The 14,099-nt window shown below is 40.9% G+C and overlaps 2 protein-coding genes across 2 annotated transcripts in view; both read left to right on the plus strand.

The window, feature by feature from the left end:
* The window catches only part of LOC134543019 (cGMP-dependent protein kinase 1-like), a 273,913-nt gene that overhangs the window by 245,422 nt on the left and 14,392 nt on the right, over positions 1–14,099 (plus strand). The window lies entirely within an intron of this gene.
* The window catches only part of LOC134543014 (cGMP-dependent protein kinase, isozyme 2 forms cD4/T1/T3A/T3B), a 265,217-nt gene that overhangs the window by 26,302 nt on the left and 224,816 nt on the right, over positions 1–14,099 (plus strand). The window contains exon 2 of the mRNA XM_063387688.1: positions 4,975–5,407. Coding sequence (XP_063243758.1) covers positions 5,097–5,407 — 311 coding nt within the window. The 5' untranslated portion in view covers positions 4,975–5,096. The remainder of the gene's footprint in view (positions 1–4,974; positions 5,408–14,099) is intronic.

Genomic DNA, 14,099 nt, shown 5'->3' on the forward strand with positions numbered 1-14,099 from the left:
GAGGAGATGGTAGTTAACATCGGCATCTTTGCTATACGTATCCCTTCGTTTCTTTCAGCACTACTTCTTGTTTAGCCAACTTGTATTCCTTCTCGTTCAAGAGTTGTGCGATTTGCATTACTTTTAATCAATTATTGATGAACTGCTTTATAAAAGCAGGTTCAGGCCGTTTTATAGTTATTCTGCATGTAAGGATTGTGCTCGAACATTCATTCTGATAAAACATGACCATAGTGTTACTATCAAAGATAACATTTGTCGCTTTTCTTCCAACGTCACTGTGGAAAGTTAGCTGCATGTAAATACACCACATGCGGTTCAAGCACATAGCATAGGTAACCCCGACACGATTTTAACTTATGACCACCGCATCGGCATTCAAGTGGATCAAAAGCCCACTATGAAGTTCCGTCATAATTTACATCACTCTGTTTGGTGTCGTGTAAAACCATGCGAAGTGAAGTGAGAGATTTGCCAGAAATCAAGATAAAGATGTAATGCAAGTCCCATGAGTGCTTTCAACAAATTTTACCGGGTTTTTTCATGTCCAAAAATTATACCGTTAAGACTCGTTTTATCATTTTTCACCCTTGAAAAAAAAAACACAGATAAAAAACGAAATACTATTTAGCGTATTCTTATTGCTTTTCGTAAACAGAGAACACTGTTATATATTGAACAGGTTTTTTTAAAAAAAATGGCGTAGTTATGACTTGATGTAAGCTTTTGGACATACGCCATTGCTAAGAAATTTTTCTGTAGAAGAAAACTAAAAAAATACCCAAAAAACAAAAACACAAATTAAGCAAAAAATTGCTGTTGTCAACAGGATATAAACACCACATAATATTCCATAACAGGAATATGGTCAACAAAAAAAAATGGACTAAGAGAACGAAAAAAAAACCCCACAAATGATGACAGCACAAAAATATTGAACCCAAAAACATTCAGCACAACAGTTGAAATGAGACAAAAACACACGAAAAGACGAAACAAACACAATAGTTTTCCAAAACAGAAGAGAACGAAAAAAAAAAAAAAAAAACTCACAATTTATGACAGCAGAAAAATATTGAACCCAAAAAAATTCAGCACAACAGTTGAAACGAGACAAAAACATGACAAAACGAAAAGACGGAACAAACACAATGGTTTTCCAAAACAGAAACAAGCGACGTTTCGGGAACTGCTATTTGCTCCCGTCCTCAGGCAGAGACGCACATGGTACGAAAACACAGGTGCGACTCTTTTGTTTGTTTGTTGACCATATTCCTGTTATGGAATATTATGTGGTGTTTATATCCTGTTGACAACAGCAATTTTTTTGCTTAATTTGTGATTTTGTCTTTTGGGTATTTTTTTAGTTTTATTCTATAGATAAAAGTGCTTAGCAATGGCGTATGTCCAAAAGGTTACATCAAGTCATGCACTCCCATGGCACAAATCTTTCAAAGATAATATGGCGTAGTTATCTTGTGGAGCTCTGCACGCCGTGTGTGTGCTCGGGTAGGCGGCAATGTTTTCTAGCGCGGGACTAGTTTTGGCTTGCCTCTGCTGCTTCGGCATTGGCCAAGCCACGGAGCGTACCGTGACGCGACGGCCCCCTGACGGCTGGACGAGTTCCTAATACACGCCTGGTGACGAACAAGGCGCTATTGTGGGCGACGAAGATTACGGCAATCATCTAGAAGTGAGGCAGGTGTTTGAAAGGGGAGTTGAGCGAGTTGTTTGGAGGTCGTTCGGCGAAGTATGCAGTATAGCTTTCTACTCAGTTCTATTTTTTAGTATTCTAGTTTATACAGGATCCTGTTCAGAGATCTATCTTATATGACTTTAAAAAAAAATTGTAAAAATTATATTTATATGTGAAAACTTGGACACGAAGTTGACATTACGGGAGAAAAAGTTAGAATAATTTTAAGAAACTAAATAAATGTAAATATATTTCTAAGAGGATAATATCTCACTCAGGAGCGCATGTCAGGAGCGGGTGAAGGGGAAGGTTAGATCCGCATTGCCTGTGCCCGCTGTTTGCTTTCAGTTTTTTTTTCTTTTGTTGGAGGGAATATAATTTTTTTAGGATTTAGAGGGGGAGTTCACCCCCTTCTTTGTACGCCCAAAATGTCTCTTGAATTGTTAATAATAGTTTCAAAATGAAACTAAATTTATCATCCAGGACATTTATTTGAGATCTTTCACAATAATGCTAATAAATTTAACCCCCCCCCCCCCAATCCTGTGTCGAGATTGGTACACGCAGGTTTTCCTGAGAGTTCGTGGAAGGCGGAGTCTCTTTGCTGAGACTCCCATTGTTCTTTGACAGTAGAAATTAGAAGAAAAAAGGGGAGGGGAGGATGCGTATATGATCGCTACGGGCTTTATAAGATAAACTCATCACTTATATAATTCAATTGAATGGTAAAACATTATATTAAAAATTACTATAACGATAAAACGAAAAAAATAATACAACAATAAAAAATAAAAATAAAAAAACCATGTCTAGGATGTGAACAGCTGGGAGACTGTCCGGGTGTTTCCAATGGGCTGTGTCTACTAAGAGCGGCGGTCTGTAGGTAGAGTGTGTCAGCACTTAGCAGCAGTGTAGCGTCGATTCACTGACACTTCCCCGAGATAGGAATGGAGCGCGCAAGTAAACCCTTTCCCCCCTTGCACTTTTAGTTACGCTTTAATTAGTCATCGCCCCGATATACCGTACCGGCTGATAATAAGTTTCACTTTAAAAAAAATATCCTTCTTCCATAGAGTTCAGCGAGCTTAATCTTAATGGTGACGTTCGCTTCCTGCTTGTTGTTTTGGTTTGTGGCGTTTCTTCCGCTTCGCTGTCTATTTATAGTATAAAAGAATTTCCCCTCTATTTTTTTTCCTCCTGTGGTGGTTTCGTTTCCTTTGCCAGGAAAAAAAAATCTCTGATAACAGTCAGGGACCTTGAACGCGGTATGATTGTTTTCGGGGTCAGCAGCCTCTTGTTGCGAGGCTGAAGGAGACGGTTCGCTCGCAGCCTGAGACATAGCCTATCTTGTTTTACTTTATGAACAACGGATCGTTCACCGATATGGTTTGCAGCCCAATTTCACCTGTCTTGAAAATCTGCCTGTACCCTCTATGTCCAAACTGTGAGATGCAGTTGTCTAGGAAGCGATCTCATGGACCCCACTGCAAACCTCTAAATAAACACTTAAATAGATAGCGACTTGATATTTCACACTGCAAAATAATAAGTTTATTTATGACAATTATATATATGTTTAACTATTCTAGAAAAGCCTTGGACTACAGTTAAAAACACGCACTGTTATTTTAAGGTCTGATGTCTAGTAAGTGGCGCTGTTCGATGAGATCATGAGACAGACGACACGGGCGAAACATAAAGAGAGTCGTAGATGTTGGCATCATTGAGGCCTAACGTTGTAGGTGGTGTCTGCAGACGTAAAAGGTCGTTCGTTTTGTAGGATATGTCACGTGATGAGGGAGGGCATGAGAGAGATGGCAGGATGCGAGGGGACGGATCTGTCAGAGGAAGACGGGCGGGTGTTATTCTTCCAGGAGGCGCGGGTTGCGTTGAGGGAGGTGTTGGCATGTTGGTCGTGTGATGAGATGGCATGATGCGAGGATATGGATCTGTCAGAGGAAGAAGGCCGGGGGTTTTATTCTTCCAGGAGGCGCATGGTTGCGTTGAGGGAGGTGTCGGCATGTTGGTCGTGTGATGCGAGGTGACGGATCTGTCAGAGGAAGACGGGCGGGGTTATTCTTCCAGGAGGCGCAGGTTGCGTTGAGGGAGGTGTTGGCATGTTGGTCGTGTGATGAGATGGCAGGATGCGAGGGGACGGATCTGTCAGAGGAAGAAGGCCGGGGGTTATTCTTCCAGGAGGCGCATGGTTGCGTTGAGGGAGGTGTCGGCATGTTGGTCGTGTGATGCGAGGTGACGGATCTGTCAGAGGAAGACGGGCGGGGTTATTCTTCCAGGAGGCGCGGGTTGCGTTGAGGGAGGTGTTGGCATGTTGGTCGTGTGATGAGATGGCATGATGCGAGGATATGGATCTGTCAGAGGAAGAAGGCCGGGGGTTTTATTCTTCCAGGAGGCGCATGGTTGCGTTGAGGGAGGTGTCGGCATGTTGGTCGTGTGATGCGAGGTGACGGATCTGTCAGAGGAAGACGGGCGGGGTTATTCTTCCAGGAGGCGCAGGTTGCGTTGAGGGAGGTGTTGGCATGTTGGTCGTGTGATGAGATGGCAGGATGCGAGGGGACGGATCTGTCAGAGGAAGAAGGCCGGGGGTTATTCTTCCAGGAGGCGCATGGTTGCGTTGAGGGAGGTGTCGGCATGTTGGTCGTGTGATGAGATGGCAGGATGCGAGGGGTCGGATCTGTCAGAGGAAGACGGGCGGGGGTTATTCTTCCAGGAGGCGCATGGTTGCGTTGAGGGAGGTGTCGGCATGTTGGTCGTGTGATGAGATGGCATGATGCGAGGATATGGATCTGTCAGAGGAAGAAGGCCGGGGGTTTTATTCTTCCAGGAGGCGCATGGTTGCGTTGAGGGAGGTGTCGGCATGTTGGTCGTGTGATGAGATGGCATGATGCGAGGATATGGATCTGTCAGAGGAAGAAGGCCGGGGGTTTTATTCTTCCAGGAGGCGCATGGTTGTGTTGAGGGAGGTGTCGGCATGTTGGTCGTGTGATGCGAGGTGACGGATCTGTCAGAGGAAGACGGGCGGGGTTATTCTTCTAGGAGGCACAGGGTTGCGTTGAGGGAGGTGTCGGCATGTTGGTCGCGTGATGAGATGGCAGGATGCGAGGTGATGGATCTGTCAGAGGAAGATGGGCGGGGGTTATTCTTCCAGGAGGCGCAGGGTTGTGTTGAGGGAGGTGTCGGCATGTTGGTCGCGTGATGAGATGGCAGGATGCGAGGTGATGGATCTGTCAGAGGAAGACGGGCGGGGGTTATTCTTCCAGGAGGCGCGGGGTTGCATTGTGGGAAGGCTGCGACACGCGTGCGATGAGGAGGTGAGCAACCCGGAGGACGTTTGAGGGACCACGAGCGCGCGCGGAACACGGGACACAGGACACAAGGAGCGATGGCGAGCGTGCACGAGCTGCGGCAGCTGCTGCTGGAGCGCGCCGACGAGCTGGGCAGGCGGGACCGGGCCATCGAGCACCTGGAGCGCGAGCTGGACCGCCGCGACGCCCTGATCCGCCACCTGCGCAACGAGATCGACAAGTTCCGCCAGGTGGTGCGCCCCATCACGCAGCAGATCGTGGGCTCGGGCGACTGGCTGCTGGACGGCGTGGGCGCCGTCGTCCCGTCGCGCACCAAGCGCCAGGCCATCTCCGCCGAGCCCTTGGTCGTCGAGGACCGCAACATCGTCAAGATCCCCAAGTCGCCCAGGTGACCGCCCCACCCCTGCGCCGCTTACTAACAAGCCGCGTCACGTGACCAAACACTCTCACAGGCCCGCCTCTGCCCCGCTTACTAACAGGCCGCGTCACGTGACCAAACACTCCAACACGCCATCTTGATTTTTTTTTATCATCTCATCTTTTACAATTATATTTCACAGTATTTTCTTTTGTAATCTAACCGAAATATTCATGTAAAATCTATACTATAATATTATAAAGCTGAAGAGTTTGTTTGTTTGAACGCACTAATCTCAGGAACCACTGGTCCGATTTGAAAAATTCTTTTAGTGTTGGATAGTACATTTATCGAGGAAGGCTATAGGCTATATTATATTATCAATAACATTAGGGATCACTACTAAAAGTCAAATTTAGAATCAAATGCGTTGGAGGGGTTTAGATACAACATGCAGTACACGTACGAAGTGTGTGTTTTTAAATGTTGCAGGCGCTAGAAGTTTATTTCCTACTAGCTGACCCGGCAGACTTCGTACTACCTAATTAAATTGCAATAAAGTCCTGTCAAAATGATTTGTAATGTGACATTTTTTTGTTTCTACATATTTTATAGTCGGGGCAAAAAATTCTGAACAGAACCGTCACCCTGGTGATAGGGTGTTGTGAATAAGAAATATAATTAAATAAAAAATAAATAAAAAAAATAAGTAATCTCTTTATTGTTAATCATGTGAAACATAATAATTTTTATTTTCATTGTAGTGCATGATTAGATCGGTAATTAGCTTGGTTTGTAGCATTTCGGGTTCTTCTACCTAAATTGATTCGTCTAATAGGAGGCATATCTATATTATAGATTATTTTGTCACATGCAATAATTAACGATCATAGGTAAATAAACACTGCACAAAACACTATATAGGTAAGAATTTGTTTCGTGTATGAGTTGACAAAAGCAAACTCATTAGGGTAGGTAACCTAAAATCCAAAAAAAAAAAAAACACTGACATTGACAGTTTGTTGTTGTTTCAACTTTTTTTTAATTTGATATGAACTGGAGTCAAATCCTTCAAGCCGTATTTAAAATAAGGAAAAGAAATAATAAAAACTTAAACTTATGAAATACTTTTGGTAACGCTGGTTTTGTTTGACTGATGTAATGACTTGAAAACTGATGCATTTTAAAGTAAAACAAATGAAATAATATCGCGAAGCCGACCAAATTGAACCATTCGATTTCGGTTTTTTTTTTTATCTGTGCTCCAACGCACACTGTTTTGATAGATATGATTGAACTTTGTACAGAGGTAATAAAGTGTAAATTGACTCTTTGACGTTGAGGAACATACCTACATTGTTTAAACAACAATGAGTGCTCGTTTTAGTTAGAAAACGTTTGTATGGGAAAAAGAAAAGGGCTGGTTTTAGGGTTTTTCCGGCAGTTATTCGAATTTTTCTCGCCGTAAAAACCATCTTCGAACATCAACGAACATTTAAAAAAAAAATTGGCCAAATTGGTCCAGGCGTTGTTGAGTTATGCGCTTACCAACACATTTTGCGATTCATTTTTATATTATAGATTGCCTATTAACATTGTTGCCACGCACTAGATGCCTTATCATTCTTAATTTTCCCATACAAGTAAAAAACACCCGCGTGATATTAACGAAGTAATCAGTACCCTCATAAGAGTTCAATTAGTATTTAAATACTTTTTATCACTTTAAATCGCAAACCTAAACTATTGTTTTTTTCCTCTCTCTGTTTTTAATTTGTTTTTTATTGCCCTTTTTTTCAAGTATATATATATTTTACAGACTTGAAACTTCACAGTAATGTTCCTTATGTTACACAGGATGACATTTTCCGAAAATTAGATCCCATGGGTGGTTAAAACCAGGCAACAGTGGGTACTTTGTCTGCATGAGAACAGGATTTTGCATTGTTCATGCCTTCTGCGTCTCCATGGCAACGGGCATCGCGCGGCATTGGCGTACCCCCAATGAGCGGCGCAAGAGTGATCTGCCTGTAGACTGCCGTAGCGAAGTACGGGTACATCAGTTGTACGTTGCGTGCACGAGTAGGGAAAACATCGGTGCTATTCATTTTCTCTCCGGTACATTATACAGCATTGTAATAAATTTTCACTGAATTTTTTTATTAACCATTACTGTAAATGGGAGATGTGGCTTAATTTTTTTCCATTAGTATAGCCGTGCGAAGCCGGGTCGGGCAGCTAGTTACATATATTTGTAAATTTGTACACTTACATGGAAACAAAACTGTCACAGCAAAATAGTGTTCGCAGTAATACTTGGTTCGGATTCTTGGCTTTGTGTTGTCCCAGTACCTCCAATAATTCAAGTTATTTGTAAACCGTTCCCTGAATAACTTTCCAGTGTTAGCTGCGCACATAATGATATGTACCAAAAAATGAAGTCAAATTGTTGAATATTTTACGATGTATTTTCGTGGTGTATAAAAAATTATTTAATGAAACATCTAATAAAAGATACAATTATGCCCCAATTATCGTAAGAAAAATGTATTTTAGTATGTAAAAATAACCGTAGCAATGTGGGTATAGCAATTTACAATTTTTTTGTAGTATTACAAACTATTTCTTGGGAACTGGTTTCCAAAGGAATATTTTGTAAAAGTGCAGAAATTGATTTTGTGTACTATAGGCCTAATGGGTAAAATGTAGTGCAGGTGATAATAATAATAATAATAATAATAATAATAATAATAGTAATACTAATAATGAACACTTGCTCGATTTATTACGCCCATTTTATCACACGTAGCGATGATCCGTTGAAAATATTTATGACATAAAAAATTCAAAATATGTATCGTATTGAAATTTACAGAAATAGCCCTTTATAATTATTAATAATGAGAAAATAAAAAAATCTACATGGCGTGTTTTCCAGTTCTTATGATTCTTATTTAAAAGCCATGTAGTAGTTATTTCTACTATACGTGCATACTTTAATCATTGATGTTTATAATTAGTGTACTTATGCGGTGTTAACAAATGCTTCTTGTGTGGTAACGTTCCTGTAGCTTTTGCTAATATGAGTTTCAGATCATCTTTGATTCAACCATATAGTTGAATATCTACCTGTCCAAAATCATGTATGCCAATCTAACACTCCATTTCCCAATTTTAAATTATTTCATTTTATATTTTTATTTACTAATATATTTAGTTGTATTCGTTAATTTTATTTTCTACTGATCTCATTGGCATGTTTATTGTTTCCAGTATTACTTCCAAATTCTAGGTTTATTCCTCCTCGTTTAAGTTTTTATTAAATAATGTTTGCGCCCTATTCGAATTCTGTTTAATAAAGCCAGATTTGTTGCAAACTTGGTGTTATTCCCGTTGTAAGCACAAATATCAGTGTTAAAAAAACTCTATATCCAAATAGTGTTAAACATACACAGTTTTAAAAGTGTTAGTCCTACTAGGTTTGTCATGAAAGGTTGCCATCACAGTCGGCAATCTAATTTAATTTATTTAATTATATATTAATACATTGAGGGGAGGCGTTTCAACCGCACCGGTTATCATGGTGTTGATTCCGGTTCCGCGCTATGTATATAGCCTTTTCGTGTGCTGGGGTTTTCCTTCCTCGAGCAAAGCTGATAAGAGGGTCATGTATATTTAGCGAAAAGATTTCCAGACAAGCTGTGTGTCCAAAACTCTGTAGCATTGCCGCGGTTCGCTGGATTTATTTCAGGTTCGTGTCTACTGTAGGCACACCAATCACAGCCATCCAGTTACGGAAGCAAAAGCATCCTGAATGGCTCGGCCAATCAGGGCGATGGCTTCTCTTGCAGACGGCCGCCAATAACAAGAGAACAATCGCGCATACATTCCAATGAACGATTTTTTTCTCTCCTAAAAATACATGCATCTACTGATAAACATTTTCAGGTTGGTTTCGTAATATGTTCTAAAGAATATATTTTTTGAAGCGAAACTTCTTTGCTGAGGGGGGCTACAATTTTCGAGCGTTACGAAAATTCCGATAGCATAAGGGGAATAGTTAGGTGCGTAGTGGGGGAACCGGTAGAGGAGGAGAGTGCGTCAGCGGCGACGCCACTCCAACGCATGAAAAAAATCTCTGGCATCAGACTTTATGCAGCTACGGTGTGTTTTGGTATACAACTGTTAAGGGCGTGTAGTTTTCGCGTAAAATTTCTGAAGTGGGCTGAGAGTTAAAACACGGTAGCATCGTCTGTTTTTTTTTTTTTTTCCTTATTGGGTGAGTTTCTCTCATGTCGAGTGTCACAAGTCAGCTGGATGAGGAAACAAACCTTTCCTAAATGTCCCGCTCAGACGGCCTCCAAGTACATGGAAGAAACCTCAGACGCCGGTATGCCGTATTGGAGTTTAACGGGCTTTAATTTTTTTTCTCACAAAAAAGATAGCCTGCCCCTACCAATTGTTGACCCTAGTGACTTCAACTTTAGAACAGACACCTCCAAGATTTCCAAGCCCCCAACCCCCCGCATGGCAGACTCTTTTCTACTCTGTCCAACTCTTCTTCCAGATCCATCCTTCTGTTTCCCGTAAGCATCCTCCTCGATATTAATGCATGAAACTTTTGCATCCCGCATGTCAGAGCCCAGGGTTTTCCCTGTGTCTATGCAGGTTTTACCTGGGCTCAACTTATCTAGTTTTTTATTCTAGAATAGTCGGTGAGGGGAGTTAGTAATGGCGCCAATCGCTGCCACGGCTGGCCAATCCCCCTCCTAGCACACGATGCATGCTACCCCTCCTGCATGGCTAACATCCTGCATGCTTAGAGCGTATGGGCTTCGGCCTTAGGCGCGCTTAGTCTCCCTCCCTAACCCGGAACCCTTCCCAACACACTTACTTTTTAGTTAGGTTAAAAAAAAAAATACACCTCCAAAGGGTTTGGGGAGACCCTTTTGTAGCTGAAACAACCACCCGGCGTTTACCAGCTGTTAACTCGTACGTCCTGACGCAGTGCGGAGACACGGGCGTGTGTTTGTGTCTTCCGCGAGGGCATTGTTCGTGCCCGTTAACGCCGCTAATTAGCGAACAATGAACCGCCATTAATTATGCCGCAGTGGAAATAGCCGAGCTTCGCGCGTCGTTCAGCTGTTCAGCTTTCCCGCGCGTTGGTTGCGGGGCGCGGCGAGTTAGTTGTGTCCGTTCCCTTTTTCACTTAGACTCGGTCTCGCTCGCGTTTGTGTACACATCTTATCTCTCGGTAGGAGCAGTTTCGTGAACGGAACGGGAGTCGCACGGAACAGAAATGTGCACCAACGGTGCTTGCTGCCATCTGTGACGCATGGTGCGAACTAAAAGTTCACAAAGACAAATGGCAACGTTACAGTATTAACAGTTTGGTGAATTTCAACAAGATGGACAGTATTTAATTGAAATTTCTTGTCGAAAATCAGTTCCAAAGCAGGGATTTTGTAATTTTTTTTTAAATATTTTTTTTTTCGCCTTAATTATAATATAGTTAAACATTTTGGTCTGTTAACCAAATTCAATGGTCGACGTAGCTGCTCGGGCAGCGTCTAGTGGATAGGTGCGGAAACTATCATGTTTTTTCGCGTCTGGAAATTGTAGTTGTTGACGCAATTTGCGTATTTTCATCACGCTCGGGATTATTTTTAAGAATTCTACGTTAAATTTCGTGTCCGAGTTTGGTATTATAAGTGTAATTGCAACACGAGAACACAAAAATTAGCTAATTACCGAGTTTAGATGGTACACATCTCTAGTGAGTATTGAAAGACTCGCTCAATTTTTTTTTTTTAGGTCATTTTCTGCAAATGTATCTCGATAGCACGCTTGTTCTTTATGTTTCTTGTCTCTGCAGATGTTTACTAAACATAATCTAATTAGGGGTAAAAAGGCACGCAAGTGTACGTACTTGTGATTACTTGCATTTAGTAAATATGTGGGGAGAAAAAGTGAGACAAATATTAAGATGCATTTGAGCTGTCGGAATAAGTTTAGGCTACATGTAAATAAATCCCTCAGTGGCGTGGGATACCGGGCGTCAAGTTTTGTTTTATTCCTGCGTTTTCCTATTGCTAGAAGGGAAAAAAAATGCGAATTCTCATTGGACTACAGTAAGGTTTCTTCCTTGTGATTGGTGACCGTCTGCAAGAGAAGCCATTGCCTTATTTGACGAAAAACATAAGATGTACATCAAGTTCTGTTCCTGCCCGAACACGCCCGAATATTCACCTTCGGCCAACCTCGGTATTTGTTTTATTTTTGCGTAGGAAAAATAAATTCAAATATTAAAAGTGGTCGGTTAGGTTAGCTACATTAAAACACTTTAAAACACAATGGACGGTTAGTTAGGTTAGTATAGCTACATTAAAATAAACAGAGAAATATAAATATATATAAATAAACCCGAAGTTGGCCGAAAGTGAATATTCGGTCGTGTTCGGGCAGGGGCAGAACTCGATGTACATCTTAGGCTTCCCTTAAATGGGCGGGTCATTCAGGACGCGTTTGCTTCCGCGCTGGATGGCTGTGAGTGTTTTTATAACAGTAAACATGTACATGAAAGAAACTAGACCAATATCGAAACGCATAAGATGCTACGTGTTTTAACTCTCGGCTGTTATCAAAACCTTATCGCGAAAAATGCATGCACTTACCTATTGCACTTCCACGGTACTATTAGATAATGTTTGCAAATCTTTCGAATGTTTCACTTCTTTTTCTTGTTAATGTTTTGTGATCGATATTAAACAAATTATTTTTTACTGGAAAAAAAAAAGCAAATTAAATATGTAAAATGAATGAAATTTTTGCTAGAGTAATTTTTAACGTCTATGGTCACTCACTAGAAGCTAATTTTCTGTGTTCCCAGAGCTCAGCGGTTCTTACAAATTTACTTCTCTAGTCTCGTTTCCAAAACATTTCTTTACAAAAATCTGTAAAATAGCAAAAAATTCTAATTTGATGGAAGATACTTTTTTTGTTTGCTCGGAAGGGGGAAGGTTCTAGTAAAGCTTCCATCGTTTGTTCGGACGATAACATATCGCGTAAAGAAGATTATGAATCCGTATTACTCGAGTTGAGCTTGGCGATCCAAATTAGATGTGTGTTTGAAGCTGCGATATTTCTGGAGTTTTCGTGCCAGGGTTATTTTGCGGTGGTTTGCCAATGCCTTTTCTGCAGTGGAGATGAAATTACTATATAGCACCGAGTTGCTGTCATAACTGAAAAACTTATAACTTAAAAACACGCACAATAGAATATCATAAGATATGTCTATTAAGTTGTGTGGTTCGGTGTTGTTTTTTATTTTTTTCCCTAAGTTACGATAGTTCTAAGTTGTGTGTTTCTAAGATACTAAAGTGTTAAGTTGTGATTTTCTAAGCAATGGTGTATCTAAGTTGTGTGGTTCGACGTTGATTGGTTCTGTTACGTGTTTCTAAGTTATTGCAGTTCTAAGTTGTGTGTTTCTGAATTGTGGTAATTCTAAGTTATTTAATTTTTAAGTATCGACATTTCTAAGGTGTGATAGTTCTAAGTTGTGATAGTTCTAAGTTGTGATAGTTCTAAGTTATGATAGTTCCAAGTTGTGCTACTAAGTTGTGTTTTTCTAAGTTATTTGTGAATCCCCATAGCACTCAGTCCTGGAGTGACAAATCCGCGACCTAACCAGGTGCTCTAACCACTGGACCAAAGATCTGACTATGCGCCATACACCTCGTGCGAAGTCTTCTGTTGCTAGTTAATGCGTTCTGGATCCAACTTGCCGATTAATTTTGTTTTTAATCTCTGTTAGTTTTTGTCACGATTATGATTGTAGCTAAGTTATTTATTCTTCTTGAAAACTTAAAATATTATTCCTTGAGCTGGTTCATTAATTTTTTTCTTTTTGATTATACTGATACATATTTGCGGACTTCGAACGGCAGCGTTTGATTAATCCAGTTTTAATTATTTTTAACGCATAGTGCAGTTTGAGTTCGGTATTTGTTTTTGCTATTATCAAAAATTTCATTGGAAAGAAAAGATAGTTCCAGAGAATTTGTTTAGATCTAGTTGCATTATCAATTTCTTAACGCAACGCCACAAGGTACATGGTCATAAAATAACGAAATAAAACTCGTGTTTTATTCGCACTGACATTCGAAAACGTGTGAGTGATTTTTTTTTTCTTTACAATTTACTGACATTTATTTTTTGGTCTGTTACTTAGTGTTTGGGTGTTTCATTGCATTATTGCGCTCGATCTAAAAAATTTAACTAGAACTTTTAACAAAATTAATTTTAGTGCTTGCTAAAGTACTTAATGTTCATGTCTCTTTTTGGTCAGTATTATTATTGTAGCTATATTTCATATCATACTGTACCATAGTTATTAGATTGAATGAACTGCGTTGCATGACTAGTGTTTTATTTTACTGTCGCCGCGACTGTGTTAGAGCGTTTTATGAAATGCCCCGGCGTGCAGCGAGCCTCCGGTTAATCAATCATGACAGAGAGACCAAATCGCGTGTTAGCCGTTCAGCAGAGGCGCTGCGAGTCGTGACGTAAATGCCATTGAACCCGCGAGGTTCTTACAGCTCCTGGCGATAGTAATAATTGTTACGTGTTCCCGCACCGCCCTGGGGCGAGGTGGAGGTTGAATGGGACTCCTCCCCTCCTCTGCCTTCTTTCACCTTTCGCACGATTGTACTCGTTCCTTGGC

This window comes from Bacillus rossius (assembly GCF_032445375.1).
Source record: "Bacillus rossius redtenbacheri isolate Brsri chromosome 9 unlocalized genomic scaffold, Brsri_v3 Brsri_v3_scf9_2, whole genome shotgun sequence".
NCBI lineage: Eukaryota > Metazoa > Arthropoda > Insecta > Phasmatodea > Bacillidae > Bacillus > Bacillus rossius.